The 25,479-nt window shown below is 42.0% G+C and overlaps 1 protein-coding gene across 3 annotated transcripts in view; it reads right to left on the reverse strand.

Annotated features, from left to right (window-relative positions):
• ANO1 (anoctamin 1) overlaps positions 1–25,479 on the reverse strand; it is an 80,140-nt gene that overhangs the window by 24,894 nt on the left and 29,767 nt on the right. The window contains exons 2-10 of one of the 3 annotated variants that reach the window (XM_086472027.1): positions 19,895–20,073; positions 15,905–16,231; positions 13,510–13,608; positions 11,812–11,963; positions 10,425–10,479; positions 7,562–7,613; positions 4,829–4,894; positions 4,275–4,330; positions 2,700–2,741 (exon numbers count right to left, since the gene is read on the reverse strand). In XM_086472027.1, coding sequence (XP_086328153.1) covers positions 2,700–2,741; positions 4,275–4,330; positions 4,829–4,894; positions 7,562–7,613; positions 10,425–10,479; positions 11,812–11,963; positions 13,510–13,608; positions 15,905–16,231; positions 19,895–20,073 — 1,028 coding nt within the window. Of the gene's footprint in view, positions 1–2,699; positions 2,742–4,274; positions 4,331–4,828; positions 4,895–7,561; positions 7,614–10,424; positions 10,480–11,811; positions 11,964–13,509; positions 13,609–15,904; positions 16,232–19,894; positions 20,074–20,519; positions 20,533–25,479 lie in introns of those variants that run through there. The other 2 variants (XM_086472028.1, XM_086472029.1) reach the window with 2 other exon arrangements.

Genomic DNA, 25,479 nt, shown 5'->3' on the forward strand with positions numbered 1-25,479 from the left:
ATAGGTTCCTCTGAGACCTTCAACTTATCCTGTACTTTGTAAAACACAGAAATCGCGCTTCTCGGATCTGATTTATTTCTTAATTCAGTTCAGCTAACAGAGGGAACAAAAAAATCAGTGCGCATACAAAAAATACTGGAGAAGATGAACTGTGCTCGTTGGCCACGCAGCCATCGCCTCCTCTGCGGGACAAGGGGAAGAGAAGCTTTACATCTGCTTGTGAGGTCAGGTCTCCCTTTTCTGATTCTGTCCCTGCTTCAGCCCAGTGACATGAACTTGGTAGCGGGATGTTCCTGGACCAACTACTGATATTTCAAGGAGACGCTTTGATGGTCGCTTCTGTTTTCATTAATTTATCTGGCAACAACATCATCTTTCTCCTCAAACGTAAGAACGTGACCTGATTATTGCCAAGGTATGTCTTTTGGGTAAAAAAGAAAACAGACCAAACAGGATGTTTTTTCTCCAATCTGCAGGCTGTTTTATCATGAGCAACTTGACAGATGTCAGCCTCCTACATCCCGCCAGCAAGGCAAGGAAGGGCAGACGGGCAGTCCCGCTGCTGCCCGTACGCGATCCCGCCTCTCCCGTTCGATCGCAGAGAAGTCACGCAGCGACCAGCGTTTCTAGAGCAGTTTTGCAATTCTCCTGCCGAATCATTAACACACACTTCCCAAGCTGAACTGCTGTACTTATGCAAATGATAAAAAAAAATAATGCTTTACTTTTACAGAAATATGACATCAAAAATGTAAGTGGACTTATCTTTGTTAGTGTTCTTACAACAGTAAAAGCAGAAACTGAAACCTAAAGGCAGGCCTTTATTAAACAGCAATGTTCTTGCAAATGTTCTTTTCATTCTGCTTTAGGTTTCTTTCAACCACATTTTCCAAAAGTTTAAGGCCAGCTGCCTACGTCTGGGAAACAATTAATGCTTTGGGACACCTCAACATCCTTGCGCACTAGCTAAGACCCTTCCTTTTATTATTTTTTCACTTTATTTTTAGAAGCTAAGTTTGTGCTGGAAATTAGATTCCTTTGCTATGATCTAAGCTGGTCAGGCATATCAGGAAAATACTAAGCTAAGGAGATTCTGCATCAGTGCCGTGTTTCAGTTCTGCACAACGCTTCAAACTACATTTGTGCCTAAAGTACAAATGAATTATCTCATTTATCGTGACATTTATCAGCCTGATACTCAAAGCACAGCTTCAAAGACATGATTAGAGGAGATCAGCACACTAGCCCTAAATATTTACTTCATTTCTATGCCTCAAATCTTTAATTTCGTTGTTAAAAAAAGGCACAAGCCTGGCCTAGGACTGGATTAGATTAAAGAAAGCTTCAAGACACCCGAAGAGCCATGCCAAAACACACCAAAAGATTATTTGAGGGAACTGGAAGTCACAAGCCAAGGTAAACATTTCCAAACACACAGTGAACTTGTGAAAGGAGTGAATTTGTGAGGTTTGAAAAGTTCGTAATAAGGATGATAATCCAGATGCTTTGAGAAAACATGGACTTTCATCCTATTTTTGGTTAAGCAATGTGTTGCTTAATAATGAAATGATGGGTATGCGGTTATTTTTAACACAAATCAATAGAGGGAGGGAAATAACAGTCGTTGTCCTTTGATAAGCCATTCGCACCTTAAGGCCCAAGCAGACCTTTAATTTGGGGTACCTATGACCAACCAGAAGGGCTTTAGATCTGCTTTTTCCATGACCTGAATATTCACAGCATTTCTCTGGAAATGTGACCATGAAAAAAACTGGAAGGGCAAAGTTTCGAGTCTGAAAGCCTAACATGTACGGCACCCCAATTTAGTAGCTCCTCCTGAGAGAACTGGTCATAAACTCTCTTCTTCAGTTTTTGTCTGATACACAGAAAAAAAGCCCATCTTTAGAGAAGCGTGATCAGGAGTACGCAGTAATTGTGCTCTGAGTTTAAGAAATCAACATTTCTGCAAAGAAATTTGCTTTTTCTTATTAAAAGTATTTCCTTAGAATAATTCCTACCCATTCCACCACAATGAACAAATGCCTTTCACATACAGGTAATAAAACCACATTTAAACCATGGACTTATGTGAAAAGTGATGCAATGCATCAGTACACATCCACAGGGCAGTTTCTGGCTGGAACAACATACTTTAAAGTTTTGCTGCTAATGTCTCATTTCTGATAAATATTCAATATCCACCTTTCCCAGTAACTCTTATGCTTATGTTTTCAACTGCCTCCCTCCTGCTCCCTGAGTTCTCATCCTCACGCTCCGCATCAGCAGCACATTAATTCAGCAGAGGTTGCAGTGCTGAGACCGGAGCTCGCTGCTGAGCGAGGCAGGATTTATGTCAGATACGGGTACCAGAGTACGACCGAGCATGTTCTCATCAGAGCTGGTCTGAAATTACATCATCTGAACTTTAGGAGGAGTTATATGGGGATACTGTCAAGACTCTTACCAACACGGCAAGAAACGTATCATTATTGAGCTTGGTAATTTATACATATCCATACTGCATTCTGCATTTGGGAAAATTTAAACACTGAGAAGTACTTCTGTACTTCTACTGCTTGGCATTTAGTGCCTTTTTGTGGTCTTTTCTGTGAAATCTTGGCAAACGTCCAGATGCCAACAGGTGACTCTTCAGGCTGGGACTCTTGCGAACATGTTAAACCCCCCTTATGTCAACTTACTTTTCTGTCATTAAGTTCAACATTTTCACCTTCATAGTCACCCTTTAAAAGAAAAAAAAAGAAAATCTGCGTCATTCGGTGAGTCGCGCCCAGAGCTGCTATGCGTCTTGCATACCCGTGTATCCCACTCACTTAATGCATCAAAAACAGAAAAAGCAATCTGTAAAATAATGCTGTATTTTAGGAGTTCATTTGTCATAGCACACTTTGTCTTCTGTCGTCAGGCACATTAAGAAAGAGTAATAATGTCTGTCACTGGGCAAAAAGGAATGAATAAGTGATAAAGGTGGCCTAAAAATGTCAAGGGAAAGGATGCGGTATTGCCATGGTATTTGGGGTTCAGCTCAGTCCACTTGAAAGAGGAGAGACCAGCTGAGAGAGCTGATCCCTATCCAGACTCTCCAAACACTCAGGGCTGATTAGATTTGAGGTTTTAATTTGGAGCTATTTTTAAATATGATAAAGGAGTAAACTAAGACAATAAATAACTTATATACAAGACTATCAGTAGCTGTCTAAAGACGTGAGACAAGTAAATGCAGAGAAGTTTATTTAACCTTTCTGTATTTCTAAGCGATATTGCTGTAGCTCAAGAGTGCCTGACATTTATGATAAACATCAGGCAGATAAGGAGGCTGTTCTGGTCTCGGTTACACCGAGATAAAACATTCACGGTCCCACGTAAAACCAGTGCGAGTGAGGGGAGCAGAAAATTAGGAAGACACACGTCATCCTCACATCCCACGCCGGAAAACCGGCACCAGGCTCGACAGCCCTTCTATGCTCACACAGTCAGTACATCCTAAGCAGCACGACTGCCACGTCCCCTTGACATCTGTCAAGCCTTTCTGCAAGGATCTAGCATGTGTTTGTCAGTTCTAGTCGTACCTTGAACCTCTGAGTAAGTATGTCACCAGCATCCAACTGCTGTGCACCTCCGGCAGGGTAGGGACCCCCAGCTAGGGTATGAGTGCCACCAAAATTCCCAACCTCTCTCTAATCCTCTTGATGAACACCACGGTTGAGCACACTCTTGACATCTCACTGAACTGCTCAAAAGCCGATTTCACCAGTAAGAAGGTGTGCAGTCACATCCAGTCCCATGAAATATGTCACCTTAAATTCTTGCTTACTTTTTTTTCCACCAGTGATGACCCACTGCACAGACACACAGCCACTGACATCTCCGTCCTTGCAAGGGGGATGCCGGGGAGATGTGGATGGGGGAACCAGGCACTTGGTGCCCCAGGAATAAATCTGTTTCCTAGCACTGATGCCAGGGATCTCAGGAGCAGAAGGTCAAAAAACAACAGAAGCGTTTCGCTCGCTAAGCCACCGAAACGACTCGTCTAATGTTACGTTCAAATGTCACTAATGATCACCAAAGGTAGAACAGAGGTAGGGAATTCAATTAAAAATGAGCAGAATGATGGAAACAACCTGCAGAAGCTACTGCAGTCGTGATATGAGGACGTGAAACACTCGTGTTTGGGATGATGCCATTACTATGTAACAAATCAAGGATTTCTTGGTGTCAGATAGTAGACATGTAAAATATATTCCAAGATCACTTACATCATGCAAAGGATATGCAGCACTGTAAACTCCATTGGCAAGCAGACTGGTAATCCCTTGAAAAATAAAGACATAGTAGTTATTTACAATTTCGAGGTTAGACAGCCTCACTTTATCATCCTTCCTGGACATTTCCCTCAAAATAACAGTCATTTGGTCAGATAATGATTTTTCTGCCATCTCATTCCTTTCCATGTAGTTTCATTTTTAATCATACAGGTTATTAAACATGACTCATTTTATGAAATGGAAAACTGCAGAGAGCAAGAGGAAGTCATATACATTTGAGAATCGAGAATTAGAAGCCAATGACTTGAAATTAGTCATTAAAACAAATTACATTTTCTGAAAAGTCAGTTTGATTTAAGGGCAAGCCTGCAGATTTGAAAGTGTGTAGCAGAAGGCTCGATCACAAGAAGAATATGGCTGGAATTGATGGCATACGGGAACACGCATACGCACGCATCATCCACACAAAGTTTTGAATTCAGATTTCAGATTGATTAGAGGAATTGTAGGGAAAGCCTTTGCGAAGACCTTGGCGTAATACTTACCATATTTACCACATTTTCGTCTTTTATTTAAAAGGGTAGTTTCCTTCTTTCTTCCCTCTCCTTTCCCTGTTTACACATCCGTTTATTAGTGACATGCATGAGGCTGAAAGCAATTAATGCTTCATCTATAAAATGTATGTGGCATAAGGGACTTTGTGGAGTCCTGACTTCCCAGGTGTGGGATCGCTCCTTAACTTGGGGCCGGAGTACGGGTGAGTGAGGGGGAGTTAACGTGGGAGTCTGGAGGAGCACAACGGCGAGGGGCTCTTCAACAGCGCAGCTCAGCACCGTTCCCAAAGGTCACTCGGCTGGACCCGGACCTTTGAGGGCTGTAGCACATCTCCAATGTTCTTGCTGCAGCTGCTGGCACTAATATAGCTACTTCCAATTATGGAGTATTACCCACGTCCAAAGGTCTCGTGTTATCCGTGAAGATACATTTAAGGGATTCAATGAACCAGTCTTGGGTGCTGAATCACAGCTAAGTCAAGTACTTGTCTTTATGCAAGGCTAAGATGATTAATGCCAATAAAAAAAAAAAAAAAAAATCTGGCCATGGGGATTGTGGATAATTAAAAAAGGACTCAGAAAAAGAAAAGAAAAATGATGTGCTACAGTGTGCTCCATGTTGCCCATCAGTTCATTGCTAAGAAAAGAGTGTGGGACTGAATTGGAAGGAACAGCGACTACGAACGAGGAAACAGCTCACTGTAGGTTCACCAAGACGTTTTTGATTGTTCTTGAAATGAGAATTTTTCAAGTTCATTAACATTTTTGAGATACTAATCACCTGCTGGAGGAACTGCTCCAGGAGTGCTCAGTATCCTGCAGTATCATTAATTTTCAAAGTCCTAGTTAAGATTATACAGTACTACGAATTGTCTGCAAACGTTTCCATGCTTCTGGCAGAAACAACTAGTGAGCCGGTAATTTATTTTTCTAGGGCTGTGTGACTGACCAAAAAGCTACATAGTTCCCTTCTACATACCAGCACTTAAGAATGAAGACAGCTTCACACTTTTGCAAGTTTGCAAAATAAATTACAAAGGCTGCAGTGTTCACTGGGCAGCCGCCTTTTCCTGCTGGGCAGAAGTGTCGCAGCATTATCTGTGTTTGCTCAAATCTGTTTGCAACCTTTGCTGGGTTGTAACCCAGCATTCCAGCGCTGGAACACAAAGGACCCGATTGAGTTATGCTGAATATACCCACGGACAGGCTGGCCTAACAACATTTTTATTGGGTATACTGTGTGACTTGCCAGTCTCAGGTAGAAGAACAATCCAGGAATCCTAACACTTTCCTTTAGCCTCTGCCCTGTTCAACTAATCTCTAATGTGTTTCCCATTTCTGGACCAAAAAAAAAGAAAAAAAAAAAAAAGAAAAAAAAAGAAAATCAAGTGAGTAACTAACTCCAAGTCAAGAATTCAAACCAAGCTGTATGACCTCCCCTTTTCAACAGTGCAAATACATAATTTCCAATGAAAATGATCCAGCACCAGACTCAAAAAGGGTCCTGAAAGTCACAGATTAATTTGGATTTCCCATGATACAGGGAAACAGTACTTCTGTTAATACTGGCTGAACATCAAAATTTAGTGTATGTAAGGACTCAACAATTGTACATTGTATGTTGTTACTTCAACAGAAAAGTCAAAGCATGGAAATAATTTCTGGCATAAGTATTCTTCTATTATTTGATGTATTTCTAAGCAGCTGATGGGTCAATATTGAACAGAACTACCTGTAATTCAAGTTCCCGTTGTTTTATTTAACTGCTTGTAGGCAAATAAATGCTATAACACATTCCAGCAGTTATCAAACATTTTCTCCTATGTTCGTACACTTTTCCCATACAAATTTGTTTCTATTGTTTGCCTGTTAAGAAGCCTGGATATAAGGGAATTCAGCCTTCCACCTTATATAATTTGTTTTACCATTAATTATTTGTTAACCTTGGCCCCACAATCAAGTATATACCTACATACCACGATACGTACAAAATAAAGCCTATAACAGCTGAACGGGAAAAGCTGCCAACAAATCTTTAAGGTGACCTGATTTGCAATTCGTGTTTACCTGTATTATGAATTTAGTTCTTAGAGCGCAAGCCCTAAGGCTGAAATTCTAAATCTACTGGCCAGGCAGTACGAACTTTGCCCATGCTGACTTGCCACACTGTTCCGAGGGCTCAGAGCTGGGCCAGCTTTCAGTGCGTGCCTTAGTCCTTGGCCGTTGCGCTGGGTTAATCTCAGTCCCATTCAGAACAGGATTTTGGGCAGTCACCAGCTAAGACCATTTCACTCAAGTCATTGGAAAGCCATCCCACGATAAAAATGTGAGGGTACTACTGAAAAGGAATGTGCCAAGCCACAGACTTTCATTGCAGCTACTGAAATTCACGGTAACACCCTCGTTCACTTCAGTGAGTGTAAAAGTGAACCAGCGCAGAGCACGCCTTATCCACTGCCTCCTATCACCATCCAGTCCTGCTGCAAGGGACCTAACTAATATCTGCAGGGGCTATATGCTCACTTAGCACTTAATTTAGAGGCAAATCTATAAATTCCAAACCACTATATTAATTAAATTAAACTTCCAAATAAAACTATTATATCCACATACATTGAATTAGAGAGCAGGGGAAAAACCTGAACCCCACAGCCAGGTACAACTTGTAATTATTTTCAATACTTGAAAATGATATTGATCTTAAAGCTAAATAAAGTTCCTTACCCATGCTGTATTTTGCTTTGGTACATGTTGTTCTTTTCAATATTTCATAAACCTACAGAAGCAAAAGAAAGGAAAGGGTTATTTCAGATACTGTCAGTGAAAAGCACAATCTTTTTTGTGTACAGCTCAAATATTGGCAAAACCAAGATGTCAATGAAGTCGTCATTCTTTAATAAAAGTCATGGTATTCAGGAGAGCAGGGCTTAAAGATTTCCAGGCCAAGTTATCCATACAAGAGAGGAAGGCTTAACTAAATAGCCAGCTACCAAGACAATTGAACAGGGGAAACGGGTTGCATCTAATCACTCACATAACAGAAACGCTATTTTTGCTCATATTAGACATCGATCAAAGATCAGAAGCCCTCTATGACCCAGACTAGGCAGCGTGCTGGGCCAGCTCTTTGCCTCCGATGGCGCAAGCTGGCTTCAACCCAAGGACTTGAGCGGAGCTTCGGGCTCACAACAACGTACCGCACGCAGCCGTTTATCAGAAACTGGACTAACACAGCCTGACCTTAACATTTCTGAGCTTGCATGACCTCAGTGGCAAAACAGATGGATTTATTTTGCGATTTATTGCATTTATTGTCAAATAACCTTTGCACATCTCAGCACACTGCCCGAGCGGTCAAGCTTTTGCTCCGCGCTGCTCCCGATGCTCCTCGGCAAGGCAAGCGCTCGGCCGGCGTGAGGCTGGCAGGGGAGCGGGCAGCAGAGGAAAACCACGGGCAAAAGCACCTGCTGCCCATTGCTCGGCCTGTCTGGGGAGCCAGGGACTGCTTCCCTGGGGATGCTCGCTAATCCCTGAGCTAACTCAAATGCCGCTTGCCCAGTTCACGGAGGGAAGCAAGCACATGGGACAAGCCCCGTGGCCCATCTGCCTGTCGTGGTCTTGTAACTCCAGCGAGTTAAAGGGCTGTCACAGAGAGTTTTTTAGTTACATAATGTTGGGGTTTTTTTTTTTGTTAAATAAGTAAAAGTTGGCTTCGTTTCTATTCATCAAAGACTCGCAGGGAGTGACTAGATTCCTGTTCAATTTGCAGTAGGCGGAAGGGTCAATATTTGCACTGTGGTTTAAAAATACATATGAGAAAGGCAGGAGAGAACTTTAAGAAACAAGAATACAAAGAGAAATGCACGCAGGATAAAATGATGCTGGGAAACATTCAGTATGTCTTTTATTACTGGGTGATTTACAGGGATTTCAAACAAAGCAACATACTAACAGCATTATTGTTATAAGCCCAGTGTTCCTGGAGTGGTTTAAAAAAACCCCATCCCTCCTCTTCCTCCCAGCCTCTGCTATGAGCTCCTTTTGTTTCAGTCCATTTTGCAGTTAGTCTTGCTCACCCTCTTGTCCTGCGGTGCCATTTTGTCTTACTACCTTTCTCAGACAGCCTGTTGTCATGAAATTTAACTCTTCATCTGCTCCCTTAAGTTTCTTGAACTTACAAATTTTTTTTACTATATATCTAGACAAATAAAAGTAAGTCTACAAACAACAGCTCTGCTTTTTTTTTTTTCAAATCTCAAATGAAACATTTTAGCACAAATAAGCCAATTCAATGTTTGCCTTTTTCTTTTCCCTTTCTGTGCCACTGCATCTGCCTTCCCCGCTCAAACTCACCTGATAACCTGCGCTCACATCAAATCAGTGCACTTCAAGCTACAGGGGAACTACACCACGGGGTCCACACACAGGAATTTCAAAGCAGGAAAGGGAAGTTAGATATCTTACACCCCTTATCACCGCAGCAATAAAAGGCGGCTATAATTGTGATATAAGCTCTTTTTGAAACCACTTAGCATCCAAAAAGGCTAATGTTAAATACAAGATAAAAGCACGCTCACAGTCACATTCCAACGCACCGATTAGCAGCAGTGGAATGGGGCAAAGAGTCCATGTTATACTGTGAAAAGGGTTGCAGCAAGTGCTGCTTGGCGTGGTCCCTTCCAACAGCCCTGGATGTCACATGAGCTGTCCCTTCAGTTCCCCCCTCAGTGGCTGCACAGGAGGCTACACCTTCTCCCTCACTCTATTTTATGTTCTGTAAGTCACAAGGAAGCACTTAAAGGTAGTTTGTGATATCCGTATTCCTGTGTGAGGCTTCATTTCTGTAAGGGAACTGCAGAAGTTTAATTAGGAGAGGAGAAGCCCCATGCTAGCACTGCAGGAGCAGAGAGACCCCCCAACAGTCCCAGTGCTGTGTATGCGCACACCACACTTGCCACTGTAATGGGGTGAACAGATGCATAAACAATCAGAACAAGATGCAATTTTCTGTCCTTGTTGCGTTTGCTTCATGCAAACTTTACTGTTAAATACAAATTATAAATACATGTTAAATAAAAATCATAAACCTCAACACTTTTAACACCATTCTAGAGAACTGTCCCTAAAAACTATACCTAATATTCCCTGTAAATACCTGGCTGTTTCATTGGAATTTGCCTTGGGAGATTTCCCAGCATTTTATAAAAAGAGCAATGTATAGTTACAAAAAGGTGAACAAGTCACAGGGGTGCAGGTAGCTGGTAACAGAACCAGCAGTCGACTCTAAATCTGTTGCTTTCTGGTGATACGTCTACTAAGAAACTATGTCCCAGATTAACTGTGAACTAGAAAGAAGATCCAAACCATTTTCCAAAAGGCAGCAACCTGTTAGCATCAAAGACTATTCATTCCATAAGCTAAAGCTAGAAATGCCTTATTATTTCAGTAACTGATGTCACAGGCGATCCCTGGCATTTGGTTAAGAAAGGCAAACTTGCAACAGGCATTGTACTAAAGCTGGCAAAGGGGCTATTAACACCGTGACTAAGGCAATATCCACCATAAATTATTTATGTACAGTACTTACTATAGTGCTTCTCGTTTTGCTGTCAAAGAAGGAATCTCTGTCAGACAAATCAAATCTGTTAAAAGAGCAGAAGGAAACCCATTAAGTCAAAAAAAAAAAAAAAACAACCCAGTAATTTCCTACTCTTGTTGACCCCTTCATTGCTTTCATTTCTCCTGGGGATCCCTCATAGCTAACATTAAAGAATAGCTTGTAGAAACCTCATTAAAAAGAAAGTCCATCCCAACTCTCATGTTTTAAAAAGGCCACTTATACGTTTCACTGGTTTTACATATTTATAGGTTTTTCTGGACAAAAGAGACTGTTGATGTCCATTTAAGTTGAATTCCCAACCACTGCTGGCCTTGAATTTCTCCTAATTATCTTTACATTTTGTCCATACCTTAAACCCTGTGAGGCCATTCTTGCCTCCCTTATTCAGCCAAGACACAGGTGGTCTCACTGAAAAAAGCCACCACTGCAAACAGCGTAAGGCACATCCACGCCTAAGATAAGAAGGATCTTTTGGCCTTTCTCTGAGCCACCAGGCTCCTCTGCTGTAGGAACATCCTACATGCAATAAATATATAAACACATTTCCTGCAAGTCCAAGAACAGGTCAAACACCACGTATATTGACTGGTCCAACTAACGTGTTTGTAAATCTGATACACAACTCTCTCAGTGTTCTGCATCCCCTGATTAAAAACCAAAACCCCTGTATGTACAGTGAAGAAATCCTGCCCTGGGACTGTTATTTGTTCCAGCTGGCATGTACATAAACACAGCCTTCAAAGCTTCTCCTCTGGGATGCTGGCCAAGGAAGAGCAGCAGCAAAGCAATCCAAGGCAGCCAAAACCTTGGCTGGGCCCCACCTTATGATTTTTTCCTACACCCACGTTTTACAGCTATTCTTACTGATCCAAAATCGATGGCAGAGCTACCACTGACTTCGTTTCCAAAGACAAGGCCTGGTTGGCAGCACATGTGTGAGCTGCCCATACCAGCTGAATGAGATTGTTCAGGAATTTATCAACCCACATCTCTGGCTATGAATTTTACTGATCATTTTATTTTATGTGGAAAAGAGACTACTGTAAACCGCATTATAAATCGTGTTTGGCAGTCTAACAGTTGATGTGCATAGTTATACAGATGGGTATTCTACGCCACAACAGCAGCTAAAGCACACAGAGACTTCACAGGGGGCTCTACAAAGCCTCATTCCTCAACAGTGAGGAAAAAAAAAAAAAAAAAAAGTAAATTTACTGCAAAATGGAAATATCCTTTAGAGTAATCCCTAAGAAAGCGTTGTCATTCATTTTCCCTTTCACGTTTTGGTGCCTCAGCTGCTATCAGAAAGGCTGGAGCCTGTTGACATGGACATTTACAGAAAGCTTTCACTTACAAGTGCTGCTTCTCTCTGGAGAAGGGGTAGGAGAGGCGCTTCACCGTCTGAGGTTTGTGTTCTGCTACTTTTGGCTGGATGGGCTCTGTTATTTTTTGAATTACAGAATTAATCTTTTTCAGAAGGCCATGGGTCTGATTGATCTGATACATCTGAGTGGACAAAGAGAAAAAACAGTAAAACTTTATTGCTTTTTGGTTATCCATGAGTGAGGGTGAATTGTAAGGAATAAACCATCCATTAAGTAAATACACCATAATAAACTATCACGGAGCATAGCCTACCTACTTGGAAACATTCAGAAGGACAGAGATGGATGAGAAAGTCAAACCAAGGCAAGCAGAGGAAGCCCATCGCTTCTCCTCTGAGCCAAAACACGGCCTGTGTTTGATTCCAAATAATCAGACTGGGGTGTTCAAATGGAGATATACTGGGCACTGGCTCCTGAGACACCCGCTCCTCTGGCTTTTACTCTTTTCTTGATGCAAAGAAATGAAGGAGCTACGGAGCCCCAGTGCAAAACAAAAGTGGTCTCCTCTCCCAGGGGGCTTTCCTGGGAATACTGTGCAGGTTTCAGGAGTCTGCCCTCTTCCATATAAAGGGACCAAAATACCCTGAATCGTCTGTTGCAGTTCTGTAGCACTAAATGCAGGAATTGTGTCAGCAGGTCACAGAAGAGGATTACAGGCTTCCTTCTCTGAGCCTCAAAAACTATGTGCAGATCCAGGGCAGGGCTCCTACTGCAGGAAGATGCTCAGCTGGAAATAAGGCTTTGGGGGTCTGAAGGCGTTCTCAGGCCCTTTGCTTCTCCTGGGCAATACCTGCAGGCTTAAGTGGCCTCTTTCACACCAAAAACCCCACAAAAGGCTCACCGTAAATTTTCTTTTATGGCAAAGCAGCTTTAACTGCAGGATCACAACAGACTTTTTTTTATCTATTTGAGCTTCTGATTAAAATTGGTGGTAAGTGAGGCAATAATGGGGATTAACATGAAATCCAAACCAAAAGTGTGGTTTTACTGTTGAAATAAATGACACTGGGCATTGAGACTGTCTCTTGCTCCATTATAGACTTCCCTCTGCAGTCTGGGACATGCACTTAGTATGTGTTTAAATATTAATTCGTCTCTAAGCTATGCTCATTGAACAGGTAGCTATCTATCACAGATGATTTAGAATTGATGAAAATATACTGTCACTTCTTTAATGATCTTTCAAATATTCTGAAAGGTAATTTATTTTGTGGTAGAGTAGTCCCAACCCCTGCAAATATGACTAACGATGTAGAGGAAGAGTCGCTAAACCCAGCAAGACTACTGCACACAAATTGTCACTCATGTTCATTTTTAGCAGTCTAGTGTTTTGGGTGAGGAAAAAACCTCCAAAATGCACACATAAATTTCATCATCGATTGCAAACTCTTCTGTTAAGACACGCTGAGAGGATGAGGCATTGTATGAAATCGCTCGCATCGTGCACAGATAGTGGTAGCAGCTGGGAATTCTCGATTTCCATTCCTCCTTCCAGTTATCCTTTCTGTTGCCCCCAGCAAGCAAGTTTGTGACTCATTTTCTGTATGGATTAGTTAACTATTTTAAAAATGCTTGTGGGAAGAAAAGTCCGCATTTGTAAAATGCTCAGAGATGAGCATATGTTTAAACCATGCCTTCCAGAGGGAAAGAGTAACATCAGGACTCACCTTTTTTGTGGGCATCTTGAGCTTAAGAAATTCTGCCTCTCGACACAATACATTCCACGGTGCATGTATTTTTACAAATCCAATCCCATGGATTTTAGTCTTAAAAAAGGCAAGAGAAAAGGTTACTGATGAGAGGAAATGAACTATTTTTCCCCTTGTGTTTCATACTTTCATATTTAAGGAACAAGCAGTCTATTACTGCCAACATGATAAATCTCATTTGTTTGAGACAGCTAGTTTCTAACAACAGGACAATCACTGAACACCTCTCTGTGCTGAGCTGCTATAAAATGTGACTCAAAAACGCTATTGTCTTCCAGAACAATTACCACAAGGTTAAACAGATAAAAATTGTTTGGGAAATAAAAGCTAATGACTATGGACACAAATACAGACTAAGCCAGTTAAATTTGAAGCACAGGCATCCAGCCAAATGGAATGATTTCTTGAGTGCGTTGTAATTAATGGAGCCGAGAGAGTCCCTACTGCCTCCTGTGAGCTGCTGAGTATCTCAAAGGACCAGAACTGCCATAAGAGAGAAGCAGCCTCAGATACAGATATGAATATCTGCGTCAAAACACTGCACGTTTTAATTAGAAAAACTGGTGGGAAGAATTCAACAAAACAAAAGAAAGAAAAGATAAATGTTCACAATAATATTAGCGGTGTGCTTGGATCCCAGTCGTTTTCTGAGCTCTGTTCTAGACGGCTGGACACCCTGGGGGTTTGCTTCGGGCACTCCCACACACACCCGTATTTACTCCCACAGGAGTGATCATTTCAAAGCCATTGGACAAATGATATCAAACTAGCAGGCATTCAGCAAACAGAAAAGAAAGAAACTTCACTGAATCTTTCAAATCTTGCTGCTGGACAAACTCAGGCAGTCACTATAATAATTAGCTTTCACACAGCTCTATTCCACCCTGGCTTTCCAGAAATTGGTTACTCAGAGGACATAAGTAACTGCCAGCCTTCCCATAAGGCTTGGCTTCCAAACCACCTTTGAATTTACTTCCCCAGAGAGGGCATAAGTGACTTGGTAAATACCATCTGTTTAAGCAACCTGCTCTTTTTTGCCATTAGCAAGGCCTCCAATGCAACTTTGGGGGGTGCTTTTCAAGCCCAAGAGATTGCAGATTCTTCCCCCTACACTGATGCGTTGGATATGGAAGCTGACGTAAATCCTGCGGCTTGCTTTCATGTCTATACATTCCTGCTCTGGTTTATCTCCTCGTACTGAAAGGCCAGGGTTCTCCCTCTTTTATGGTGTCCTGGCTTGAACCGGGAGCCCTCATGCATCATTTGAAATCATATTACATGCCATAGGTGGGGACCTCCCATCTTGCAAAGGATTTAAATATCTATGACTTGGCACAGCAAGGCTTCCAGTTTACTACCACAACTTGCAAGCTGGATGGAAAGCAATTCTTATTTTCACCTGAGGGGCAGAGAAGTGAAAGGTTTTTTTGCATTATACCATGCAAAACATATACTTCATATACACCTATATATATATACACACACCATTATATACATGCTTGTAATTTGTGAATAAAGGGTGGCAGATTTATTTTTTTATCATGCTGATCACAAGTCTAGATCTTTAATCTCAACTTTTAGATCTTGTAAATAAAGCCAGCATAAATGTTTACCCTCTCTCACAGGAATTTCAGGCATATTGGTTGGATCAGTTAATTGTAATAGCTTTCTTTGAAATTAATATGGCTGTGGCTATTTCTACTAATCACACACTGGCAGTACTTCACACACACCATTTTTTATATAGTCTAATGGTCTTTTAATAGAATAGACTGTTTTCAGGGTACAGGTGAAAGGCGTTACAGGCTGTACTGTCCATATCTAAGAATGGAAAGAGCAAACTGTAATACAGACCCACGCGCCCGAGCTAGAGCATGTACCAGAACCTCCTGAACAAATTTAGTCCTCTTGAAGTCTATACTGAGGTATAAAAATGTCACTGTCTGTATCAGGTATTTTTCATCAGAACTGGAATTACCAGCAGATCCAAACCACAGCATACTGTAAATCCACCAAACTGGGATTAGTGTTCAGAGCAATTTAAGCCACACTTCTAGATACAGCAACACACCAACAAGCTGTGTTGCAATAGTGGATGTGCCACGAGTCCTGGCCAAGAAAATTAAGAAACTTCACCTCATTGGGGCATTAACAACACCATGGCCCATTCCTGTGAAGCAAAGGAAAATAGGTGGGGGCAAGGATGGTGCTGCCAGAACTGAAATCAAATTCTGGAAGACTTGAGCTTGTGTAACCTTGACCAGAGCCAGGTTCACAGGAACGGCTCAGCATCTCCCAGGACTCGGCCACCAGTGATCCTCCTTATCTTTAACTGTTTGAAACGGCTCCTTACATCCTCATCGCGTTCCAGTTCCAGACCAGCCTCCACAAGGTTCCCTTCGTACTCCTCCCTGCGAAACCTCTTGTCGTCTTCGTGGTAATCCACATGAGGTTCACTTTCCCCCATTTCCAGCTGTACTCCCTTCCCGGGAAGCGGCTGGTCCTGCTTGGTGCTTCGGGCACTTGAATCATTATGATGAACTCTCCTGGCGAGTGTCCTCCCCGCCGAGGACTTCTTGTAATGATAAACTAGGATGTAGTCTACTTTTCTCTTGCCGTCTCTGAAGTAGAGTCCATATTTGCAGTCAGCGTCTGGATTTTTGGACAGGGAATTTAATAACTGGAAGCAGGAAATGGGAGTGTGGAGAGAAGAAGAGAGGAGAAGAACAATCAGTATACATGCCAACACGGACACCAGATAGACCATATCCTTGTATCAAGGACTCCTTGCCTGGAGCGCACAATGACCCATCTTCAAACAGCAGGCATACGGGAGGAGCCCCCCATGCTACTTACTCAAAACAATTTTGCAAGTTAACACCTGCAATTTTACTGATAGCCAGCTGGGATTTTATTGGCCAGAAATACATAGCTAAAATGACTGGGATTTAATCTAATTACCAGCACACTAGCTCGTAAGTCAGCTACTTGCTGGATTTGGTTTTCTCCTTTGGGGGTTAATCACCACTAAGATCATCTGTCCTTCTCCACCCAAGACATCTGCGTTTCAATTCTGACAAACAGATTAATATCATGTGCAAACATTTCTCACTTCTCTTATCTAAAGTTTGTATCATCTGAGAAAGAGATCATCTTAGATACAGACTGAAGGGAGCCAGCTGGCTATGAAGCGCGGCCAAAAATGCAGATGGACCATAGCCAGGGAAGTGGGTTCACTGCTTACTGAGTTCATCACTTTTTTTCCCCTGCTTATAAAACCTATGTCACTTTGCAATCCAACGGCAGCAAAGGCTTTATTCCCATCTTGCATTAGCGCTGTTTAAGTGTTGCAAGATGCAACAAATGTAAGACATAAAACACAATTCCATTTCCAAGCATTTACCTGAAAACAGCACAGGGCAACTGTAGAAATATATAAAAGTACTAACAACTACTCATTTCTACTTTCAATAACACTCCCCAGGCATAATTCACAATTCTACTCTTGGAGATGCACAGATCATTTAAAAAAAAAAAAAAAAAAAAAAGATAATTAACTAGTAACTTGCATTTGTTTTTACCAAAAATACTCATCACAGGAGTGGCTTTTCAGGGACCGGGGACGTTTTCTGGCTTTTAATTTTACAGAAGAATGTTAAGCCTCCATGTAGGGAAAAGGAATTCTCTAAATGATAGCACTTGGCCATCAGTTGCAAATTGTATCAGTCAAAATCCATTAGGGATGTGCACACCTTCTGCTTATTTCGTACACAAAACCGTGAATGTAAGTTATTTGGAAAGAGTTTCTAGGACTGTCCAATTTTTAAACCCCAGATGAGAACAGCAACCTCTGAGCTTACTGTACAGTACACCACAGATGATACAGCCAAAACTTCATCAAAACCCAGGCCACGTTACACAAATTTGCATAATTCTCTGAACATCACTTCGGAGAGGGCAGGTCCCAGCTACTGTAACTATAAATCAATGCCTTTAAAGGAACGGTCTCTTCTTCCCTTTTTGCCTCGGGGAGATTTCTTCTCAGACAACAAATTCAAGCAGTAAACCCCATTTTCCTGGGTCTGGAGGGAGGAAGGAGGAAGCATGCTGAAGAAGTCTCATTAGACAAGCGTAATCAGACGAGTGCACAGCCACAACACACAGCAAAGAGGACTGGCAGAGAGCAAGGAGCCCGGGATGCCAGGCAGGATGCAGAGCAGCCGTCTGCTGAAGTGGGGGTGCCTGAACATTCACTGCTTCCCAAAGCCTGACTTGACCATGTCTGCCCAGGCCCAGCCTGGCTGCAGGTCTCCATCTCCTCAGCCCCTCGCAGCTTTGCTCCATGCCTGCCTTTGCCATCTGTTTTTTCCTTTTCCTTCAGGACCTCATCTCTCCTTGCCATTTAACCTAAATACATACATTTGTAACAAAATAATACAGCATTTGCCACCATGGAGTTCACTCTTTGTCCTTTTCCATCTTTCCCCTGCTCCATGTCTGTCTCATTTAGCCATGACAGTAACACATTCTTCAGGGCCCAGGCTGCTCATGTTTGTGCCCTACCTAGATATTCCTATTTAGTTCATAAGCATAACTACGTTATAGAAGACCATTAATAACTATTACTTTCTGATTGCTTCATGATTAATGGCATGGGCCTGTGAATTCAGAACATTTTTTTAAAGCAAGCTGACAGTCTGCTTGGGGTAGGCAACTCATTATGCACATTTCTATAGAAACAAAATATTAAGAAATACTAACTAACTGGATTTTCAGGATATAATGCTTCCTCAAAGTAAACAGTTGTTGTAAACAAGATACAGGAACACTAGGATTTCTTTCAAGACAACTAATTGTATTTCATTTGTAAAGATGTGTCGATATTCTTAATTAATTAAATATCAATTTCTGAAAAAATGGCTGAACCGACAGATGTTCAGCTAAGTGCAGGGAGATAAAACAGGAAAACAACTCAGACCCCAACCCCTTCCTGCCCTCGTTGGACTGACTTTATGAGGGACAGCAATTAGCTGGTCTGTTCTGGAGACTAATAAATAAAGGAAACGGGCAGGACTGAAGATGGCTCTCGAAGATGACAGCAGTGAGCGCACCAGATGCTTCTAACTGCTGGGGGAGCTCAAGAGAGATCAGGACATCCTGGCCACAGGTCCTCTTCTGCTGGAGCACCCCTTGGGTGGAGAAAAGTGGCACTGAAAAGCCCTAGTGCCTCTGTTTCTTTGAGCCACTGCCACCGGGAAGGGGACAGGTCACACTGTGGAAATCAAATGAGAGTTCTTCACATTTCTTTGAACTTCCCTGTTGAAGAGGTGACCCTTGTGGGGACTCACTGGTGATTTAGGAGAAGGTGCTGCACTGTGGATACTAAAGCCTCGATAAATTTATTAATATATGAGAATAGCTATATCCCACTGCGAAAGAGATGCAGCTGAAAAACTTAAAGAAGCCTGTTGGTCCTGTTTTAAAGAACTAAATGGTTAGATTACTTTGAGGATAGGGCATTAAGGCTGCAAGGTTCTCAACAGGCCACATCCTTTCCTGCAGTGCTGCTACGCTGAAACAAGAGAGCTGCATTGGCTTAGACCATGTAAAGCTCATGTCCCTTCAGCTGCGAATGAGACAGAGAAGAGATATTTCAGTTTTATGACAGTGGGAGGGATGTTTACACTCTGACAGAATTATTCCTCCATGCTCCATCCTAATTAAGCACAAGCACCACGAATCAAATATTGCTTTTTCTGATACATCTTGCCCCAGTGAGATCTGTTATACAGCCCACTCCACCTCAATTCCTTCACCTGAATAAACTCTTTTGTATGTGTTTATGACATAACAACTCCTAATCCTGTTGGGTATTTATATTACTAGATTTCTTTAAAATTGGTATTAAAGAATTTAACCAAGACACAGTTAATGACACTGGAAATCTAACCTCTATTGCATGCTACAGAATATTAGTTTAATGTTACTTATGTTAACAATAGCTTTTGCATGAAATTTTAGACATTTTTTTCTGTTCTACTCTATACGGGCAAAGAGATTTTAAGTTTGCCACAGCCATATTGCCAGACTCCTTACCCTGAGAACAGCCAACCCCTTTTTATGTTACAGGGTAAACAAGGATCCCTTGCTTCCCTTCTTCACATCAAAGAACAAACCCCACTAAATTAGCATGTTCCATGGCTGGTGGCAATCCTCCTCAGCACCTCTGAAAAAGGGAGGGAGAGGATTTCAGAGCATCCTGGGAATGGAAAGAATGAGAAATAAGCAAAGGGGTAAAGCGCAGTATGCCAGTTATGACATATCTGGCAAGTCCTTCACTCACTGTACTCTCATGCTGGTCATATCCTATATCCTCGATAGCTCGGATGTTGATAATGTGGATCCCCTTCTCCTCAGCAGGTAGACAGGAATATTTCTTGTTCACCCTCATTCCTATCTCCTCTGGAGCCTCGTTGAGATCTTCTGGCAGAAAATCCACCCCATGAAACTCACTGCCTGCATCTGAAAAGAAAAAAGAACAATTTCATCAAGACACTTTAACACCAACATTTGCTCCTCCCAGAGCCACCCAAAAGCTGAAACGTATCCTGTTCCTGCCGCCTTCTGCCAATGAGCCCTTCTGCAGGGCTCCCACCCCTTCTCTGTGCCTCCCTTCTCAGCTTTCCTGCAGCCCTCTTCAGCCCTACCTAGGTCTCCTCCTCCAAAGCACTGCTCAGTCAACTTCTCTCCTGCACTGCTGTCTCGGGATGTGTTTACTGTATGGTCTCAGAGAATGATTGTACTTCTTGGAAAGAGAAGGAAAAAAGGGGGGAAAAAAGAACAATAGTCTGAGAATTAGCTGGTGATGACAGCTGGCATGGTGTTTTCCCCTTTCAGTAGGCATTTTCTCCTTCAATAAGCATTTGTTCATGCTGGAAAAACTAAGTAGTGGGTTTCCCCTCAAGTACCTATGTACTGCATCTGATTTACTGAACCATTCTTATCTAAGTAGTCTTGAAAATCTGATGTGTTCTCCCTCTCAACCTGCCAGACACCCGTACTGGTTCCAGTTATTAAGTACAGAAATGGGCTAAAGGATTTAATGTAAAAATTTTACTACAAATTGAGCAACCAGATAACTGATAAAATGCAAACTAGTGTTTGCATATGTGCATTTATGCAAGCAATAGAAGGCAAAGTTTTCCAAGGTTTGATTCATTTTGACATTGAAATAAAATACTGCAGCATTATGCCCTTTTTTCAGGGGAGCAGGATTTGCTTGTCGAAAGAGTGAAGATAAAGCAAGAATTCTAGACTTTAGACTTGAATGGATACTAACTTAACTCCCTCCAAAAACCAAATGACAAAAACATGCAGAGGAGCATGCTCTAATAGCAGCTATATCACAACAGTCTGGTGCTGCAACCAGTTCAACACTGTCTCTGGAGCAGACAGCAGCAGAAATTGTACAGAATTAGCCCGTTAAGAAAAGTACTTCCCTCCTACCTAGAGCTGCCACTACGCTTATGACGAGGTGAGGACAGGTCCCGCATTTTAATTAGCTATGTCTTAGCCTAAAAGCATGTTACTCCTCTTCACCAAACCACCAGTCTCGATTTGGTTGAACTTCAGGGATGGTGTGGAAGGAAGAGACAGGGAAAATCTCATTCGCCAACAAGTTTGCAGATCACATGAAACTGAGAAGCCAGGTTGATGAGCTGGAGGGTAAGGTTGCCACTTCGGGGGGTCTCAATAGGCTGGAAAAAATGGGCTGAGAGCAGCCTCATGAAACTCAACAAGCTCCACACTGGACAGACCAGTATCAAGCAGAAGTACAAACTGGGCTTGGACCAGATAGAAAGTAGCTCTGCAGAAAAGCACCTGGGAGTCCTGGTGGACAGGTTCAAAGTGAGTGATCATCCTCAGTGGTAAGAACAGCTGCACTCTGAACTCCATTAGTAAGAAAGCAAAGACAGCAGGTCTAGGGAAGCAATTTTCTCCTCTTCATTGACACTTTCCAGATCACAGCTAGAGATCTGTGTCCAGTTCTGGCTCCTCAACGCACAAAGCACATTGACAAACTTAAGCAAGTCTGGTGAAGGACCATCAAGATGGCCAGGGGGCTCGAGTGCGTGAGGAGAGGGTGAGAGACCCATGCTTATGCAGCCCAAAGAAGAGAAGGCAAACAACAAGGTCCCATTCCTGCCTTCAACTACCTACTGAATAGGTACAGACATGGCGGAGCAGATTCTTCTCATAGGTGCACAACAAAAGGATGGGAGGCTACAGACACAAGTTGCAAGACGGGAAATTATGACCAGACATTAAAAAAACCCAAAACCTTAATTCTTTAACAATAAGAGTGATCACATAAGGGTGTAAGAGCCCAGCGAAGCTGCAAATCTCCATCCAACCCTGGAGGTGGTCAGAGCTTGACTGCACATGGCCCCAAGAAACCTGACCCAAGTTTAATGTTGGGAGAGCACTGCATGAACCTGCAATCCAGGTTCTTCATGGTGACACGCAGGAGTCTGCATGGACAACAACTTGCAGCACCAGAGGAAGATGCAGCCAAAGCCTCGGCACATTTTTTGAGCTTACCAGAGTAAGATAACATTATTAGCATGAAAATCATGCTTCTTTGGAACTTGCGAACACCATTGGATCTTCATTTCAGTTCCTGCATCTGGGAAATCTGCTGCTCCAAGCCACTCTCTACAAGCTGCCCGCTTTCCTAGGAACTGCAGCGCTCATTAACACCATGATCTTTGCAGAAAATCTGGGCAGCAATTATCCCTGCATATTTCATGCACACAGCGTGTAACACCCACATCTCTGCAGATCTGTGCTGCTGCTCTTGGCTTTTCTTTAAAATCCTCAGTTACCTCAGAAAAGATGCCATGCTTGCAATCTGGGGGCAGCATCCCCAAACACAATAAATCACTTGAATAGCAATTTGTAATCGTTAAAGAAGCTTTTTATGGGGTAACATAGAGATGTAGCCAAAAAGTCAGATGTCTCATGGGAGAAATTAACATGTTTGTAACAGCTCCCTATACAGGTATGCTCTTTTTATCCCCAACATACACACGCATATACACACACACGCCCTGAACACATGGGAATTGACACAAATGTGGTCAGCTGCAGCGTCCTCTGTACTCAATCTTTCATTCTATAGCTGTAAAATACTCATATACTAACACAACAACTTTTGGAACTTCATAAGCATAGCAACCTGGTTTTATTTGGAAGAATGCCTGAAACAACTTTCTAGAAACAATAGCTTAAGTGCTGTAAAAGTCCTCTCTCCTTTTTCTTCCTTTCACACAGGTACTAAATAAAACCTAGTTACTTCAGCAGGCTACACAGAATATTAGAAGAGCAGAACCTTTTACTGACTATGGATCTGAGCATTTTGTGCATCTCATAATGGACCTGTGAACTGAAAAGTGCTCGTTTAGAAATTACAATTAGGATGGAATAAGTTTAGAGTAGAAAAATCACAAGCTTCACTGAGTCCAAACGAGCTCCCTGCGCTCTGGAGCTGCACTTCTGGGCAGCATTTGTTAAGTCCACAGCACAGAGCAAGGAGACCTGCTCAAATGATTCAGTACTATTGTGCAAGCCCAAACAATCACCCATCCGCCAGCATGTATTTACATTTCTGTTTACACATCAGTAGCCTGGCAATATCAGAAGGAACAAATAGGCAATAGGTAGGCAATGAATCATACCAGTTTGGTTTATTAGGACTACTGGAAAAGATGTGAAATGTGAGAACTTTATTGATACAATCTGAATTACAACAAGTTTGATTCCTGCACTTAAACATGATGTCAGGATTTAGTACTATGTAAAGCCATCCAAACCACTTTGGTAATTACAAACGCACAGGGATTATAAATAGTTCACTTATCCTGATTTGGCAGAGGTCAAAGCATTCTGTTACGGAACACAAACCATCTTTTTATATGGAACAGAGAATGTTAAAGACTTAAAAACACGAATCTCTCTTTTGTTTTAATCATATTAAACAAGGACAGTAACTTAACCTCAAAATAAATTCATGTTCAGAATTATTTATGGCAAGAGAGTAGATGTAATATGAAGAGCACAAAGCACATTAACATCCTAATTCAGCTAGAGTCACATCTTAATTCCTTTGTTGGGAGCTGAAAGAGGAGAGTGTCGTGAAAATTGCTAGCTTTCCTGCCTTCTAACATTGACTAACTCACTCTCTTCTATTTACTAACCAGAAAACACTGCAACAATGACTTGAAGAAGTGCTCAACGTATTTCACAGCCATATAACCAATCAGCCCTTTCTCCTCTGTATCCACAGCTGATGTTATTCAGAAACCCATGAATTTTGAGACAGCAGAAGCTCCTAATATTCCTGGAACATAGACTCAGACCCATCCAATGCTTCTTTTACACTTTATTATGTATTGCTTTGTCATTTCCCAGCATTTGCTACAAATCACAGAACACTCTGCCAAGTATACAAGATATAATGATACACTTTAAAGTATTCCTTGCCTATCTCAAAACACCCACATTCTGCAAGAGTGCAGAAACTGAAAAGTGTGTGACACCAACTTCAATCCCATCTGTGAACCAGGTTCGAATAAGTATTTGGTGAACATCAGATGTGTATAGAGCTTCTACCTTCCTCAGTCAGCACAGGCACTGCCAGGTAGTGCCTGTATTTGCTGTTAATAACCCCATAGTTGTCATAACTGGTACAAAAGAGCAGGCGTTCAGGCAGCACTTGTGTTTAGGAACAGCTCCGTGGGGTACATGACCACACACATCTCCTTTTTTGTTAGGAGTGAGGCAACATTGGAGGCCAAGAAAAAGAAGACATAGGAACAGATGTTTGCAGCAGTTCTCAGGCTACCTTTCTGCTCCCTGTGGGAGTTCTCCCAGAGATCCTGGGATGTTGTGGATTACACTGAGCCACCAGCTGCAACGCAGAGCACGGGGGTACTACAATGACCTTGTGAACAGCAGCATAGTTAGAGCTATCTTAGCCACACTGAAATGATTTCTCTGTAAGATGCATCAGGTACAACGAGCTCTCTGCCATTTCCAGTACAAAAGCAGCAAGCCCTATATTCATCTGAAGTAGATAAACTTAAATGAATCACAGAGACGAGAGGACGCAGACAAACTGCCGAACAAGAGACCAGAAGAGACAAATGCATTGTAACAGCACGGAGGGGCTGTGCATGTGCTGTGTCTTTGCGCCAGTTACTTCTCCCTCTCAGTCTCCAATGAGTCGCTCACTCGGAACAATGTGGGAAACAAGATTAAATTAATAAAAAACCCTCAAACGTGCAAACATCTGCTCCGTTGTTCAAACTTCAGTTGCAGCTGTAAGAGTCCTCAAACTCTTCTTGCAAAAATTAACACTAATTAATTACAATAAATTTTCCACCCCAGAAACTTGGCACATTATGCTGTAACCTTTACTTGTTTAGACATCGCTTCTTCGTTGGACTTCGGTGACCAGGTGAACCAGAACTGAAAATCTGCTCTACAAATGGGTGTATTTTCTCTACTATTAGTCTCAGACTTCATCAACTAGCTTATTATTATTAATAATCACGTATAACCACTGAATATTCTCAGGCAAAAAATTTTTTTTTCATTAAAATAAATGGAAAACTGCATTCACACAACGCAGTGCTTACAGAAACATCCTGTGCTAGTTCCAAAATGAGCATCATCAAGTCAGCATGAGTATGTATAAACAAACAAACAACTATTTCACCACACAACCTGAAACCAATAACTTTGCTGAAGCTGGCTTCTCTTATCTCCCCTTGTTTTCTTTTTTTAGGGGGTATGTTTAAGAAAGTGGCTAGAACAAAAAAGTCATAAAGACGTCTAAGTTAGCTGTCCCAGTCGTTCCCAACGAGG

Source organism: Leptosomus discolor, chromosome 12 (assembly GCF_034619465.1).
Source record: "Leptosomus discolor isolate bLepDis1 chromosome 12, bLepDis1.hap2, whole genome shotgun sequence".
In the NCBI taxonomy this organism is placed as follows: domain Eukaryota; kingdom Metazoa; phylum Chordata; class Aves; order Leptosomiformes; family Leptosomidae; genus Leptosomus; species Leptosomus discolor.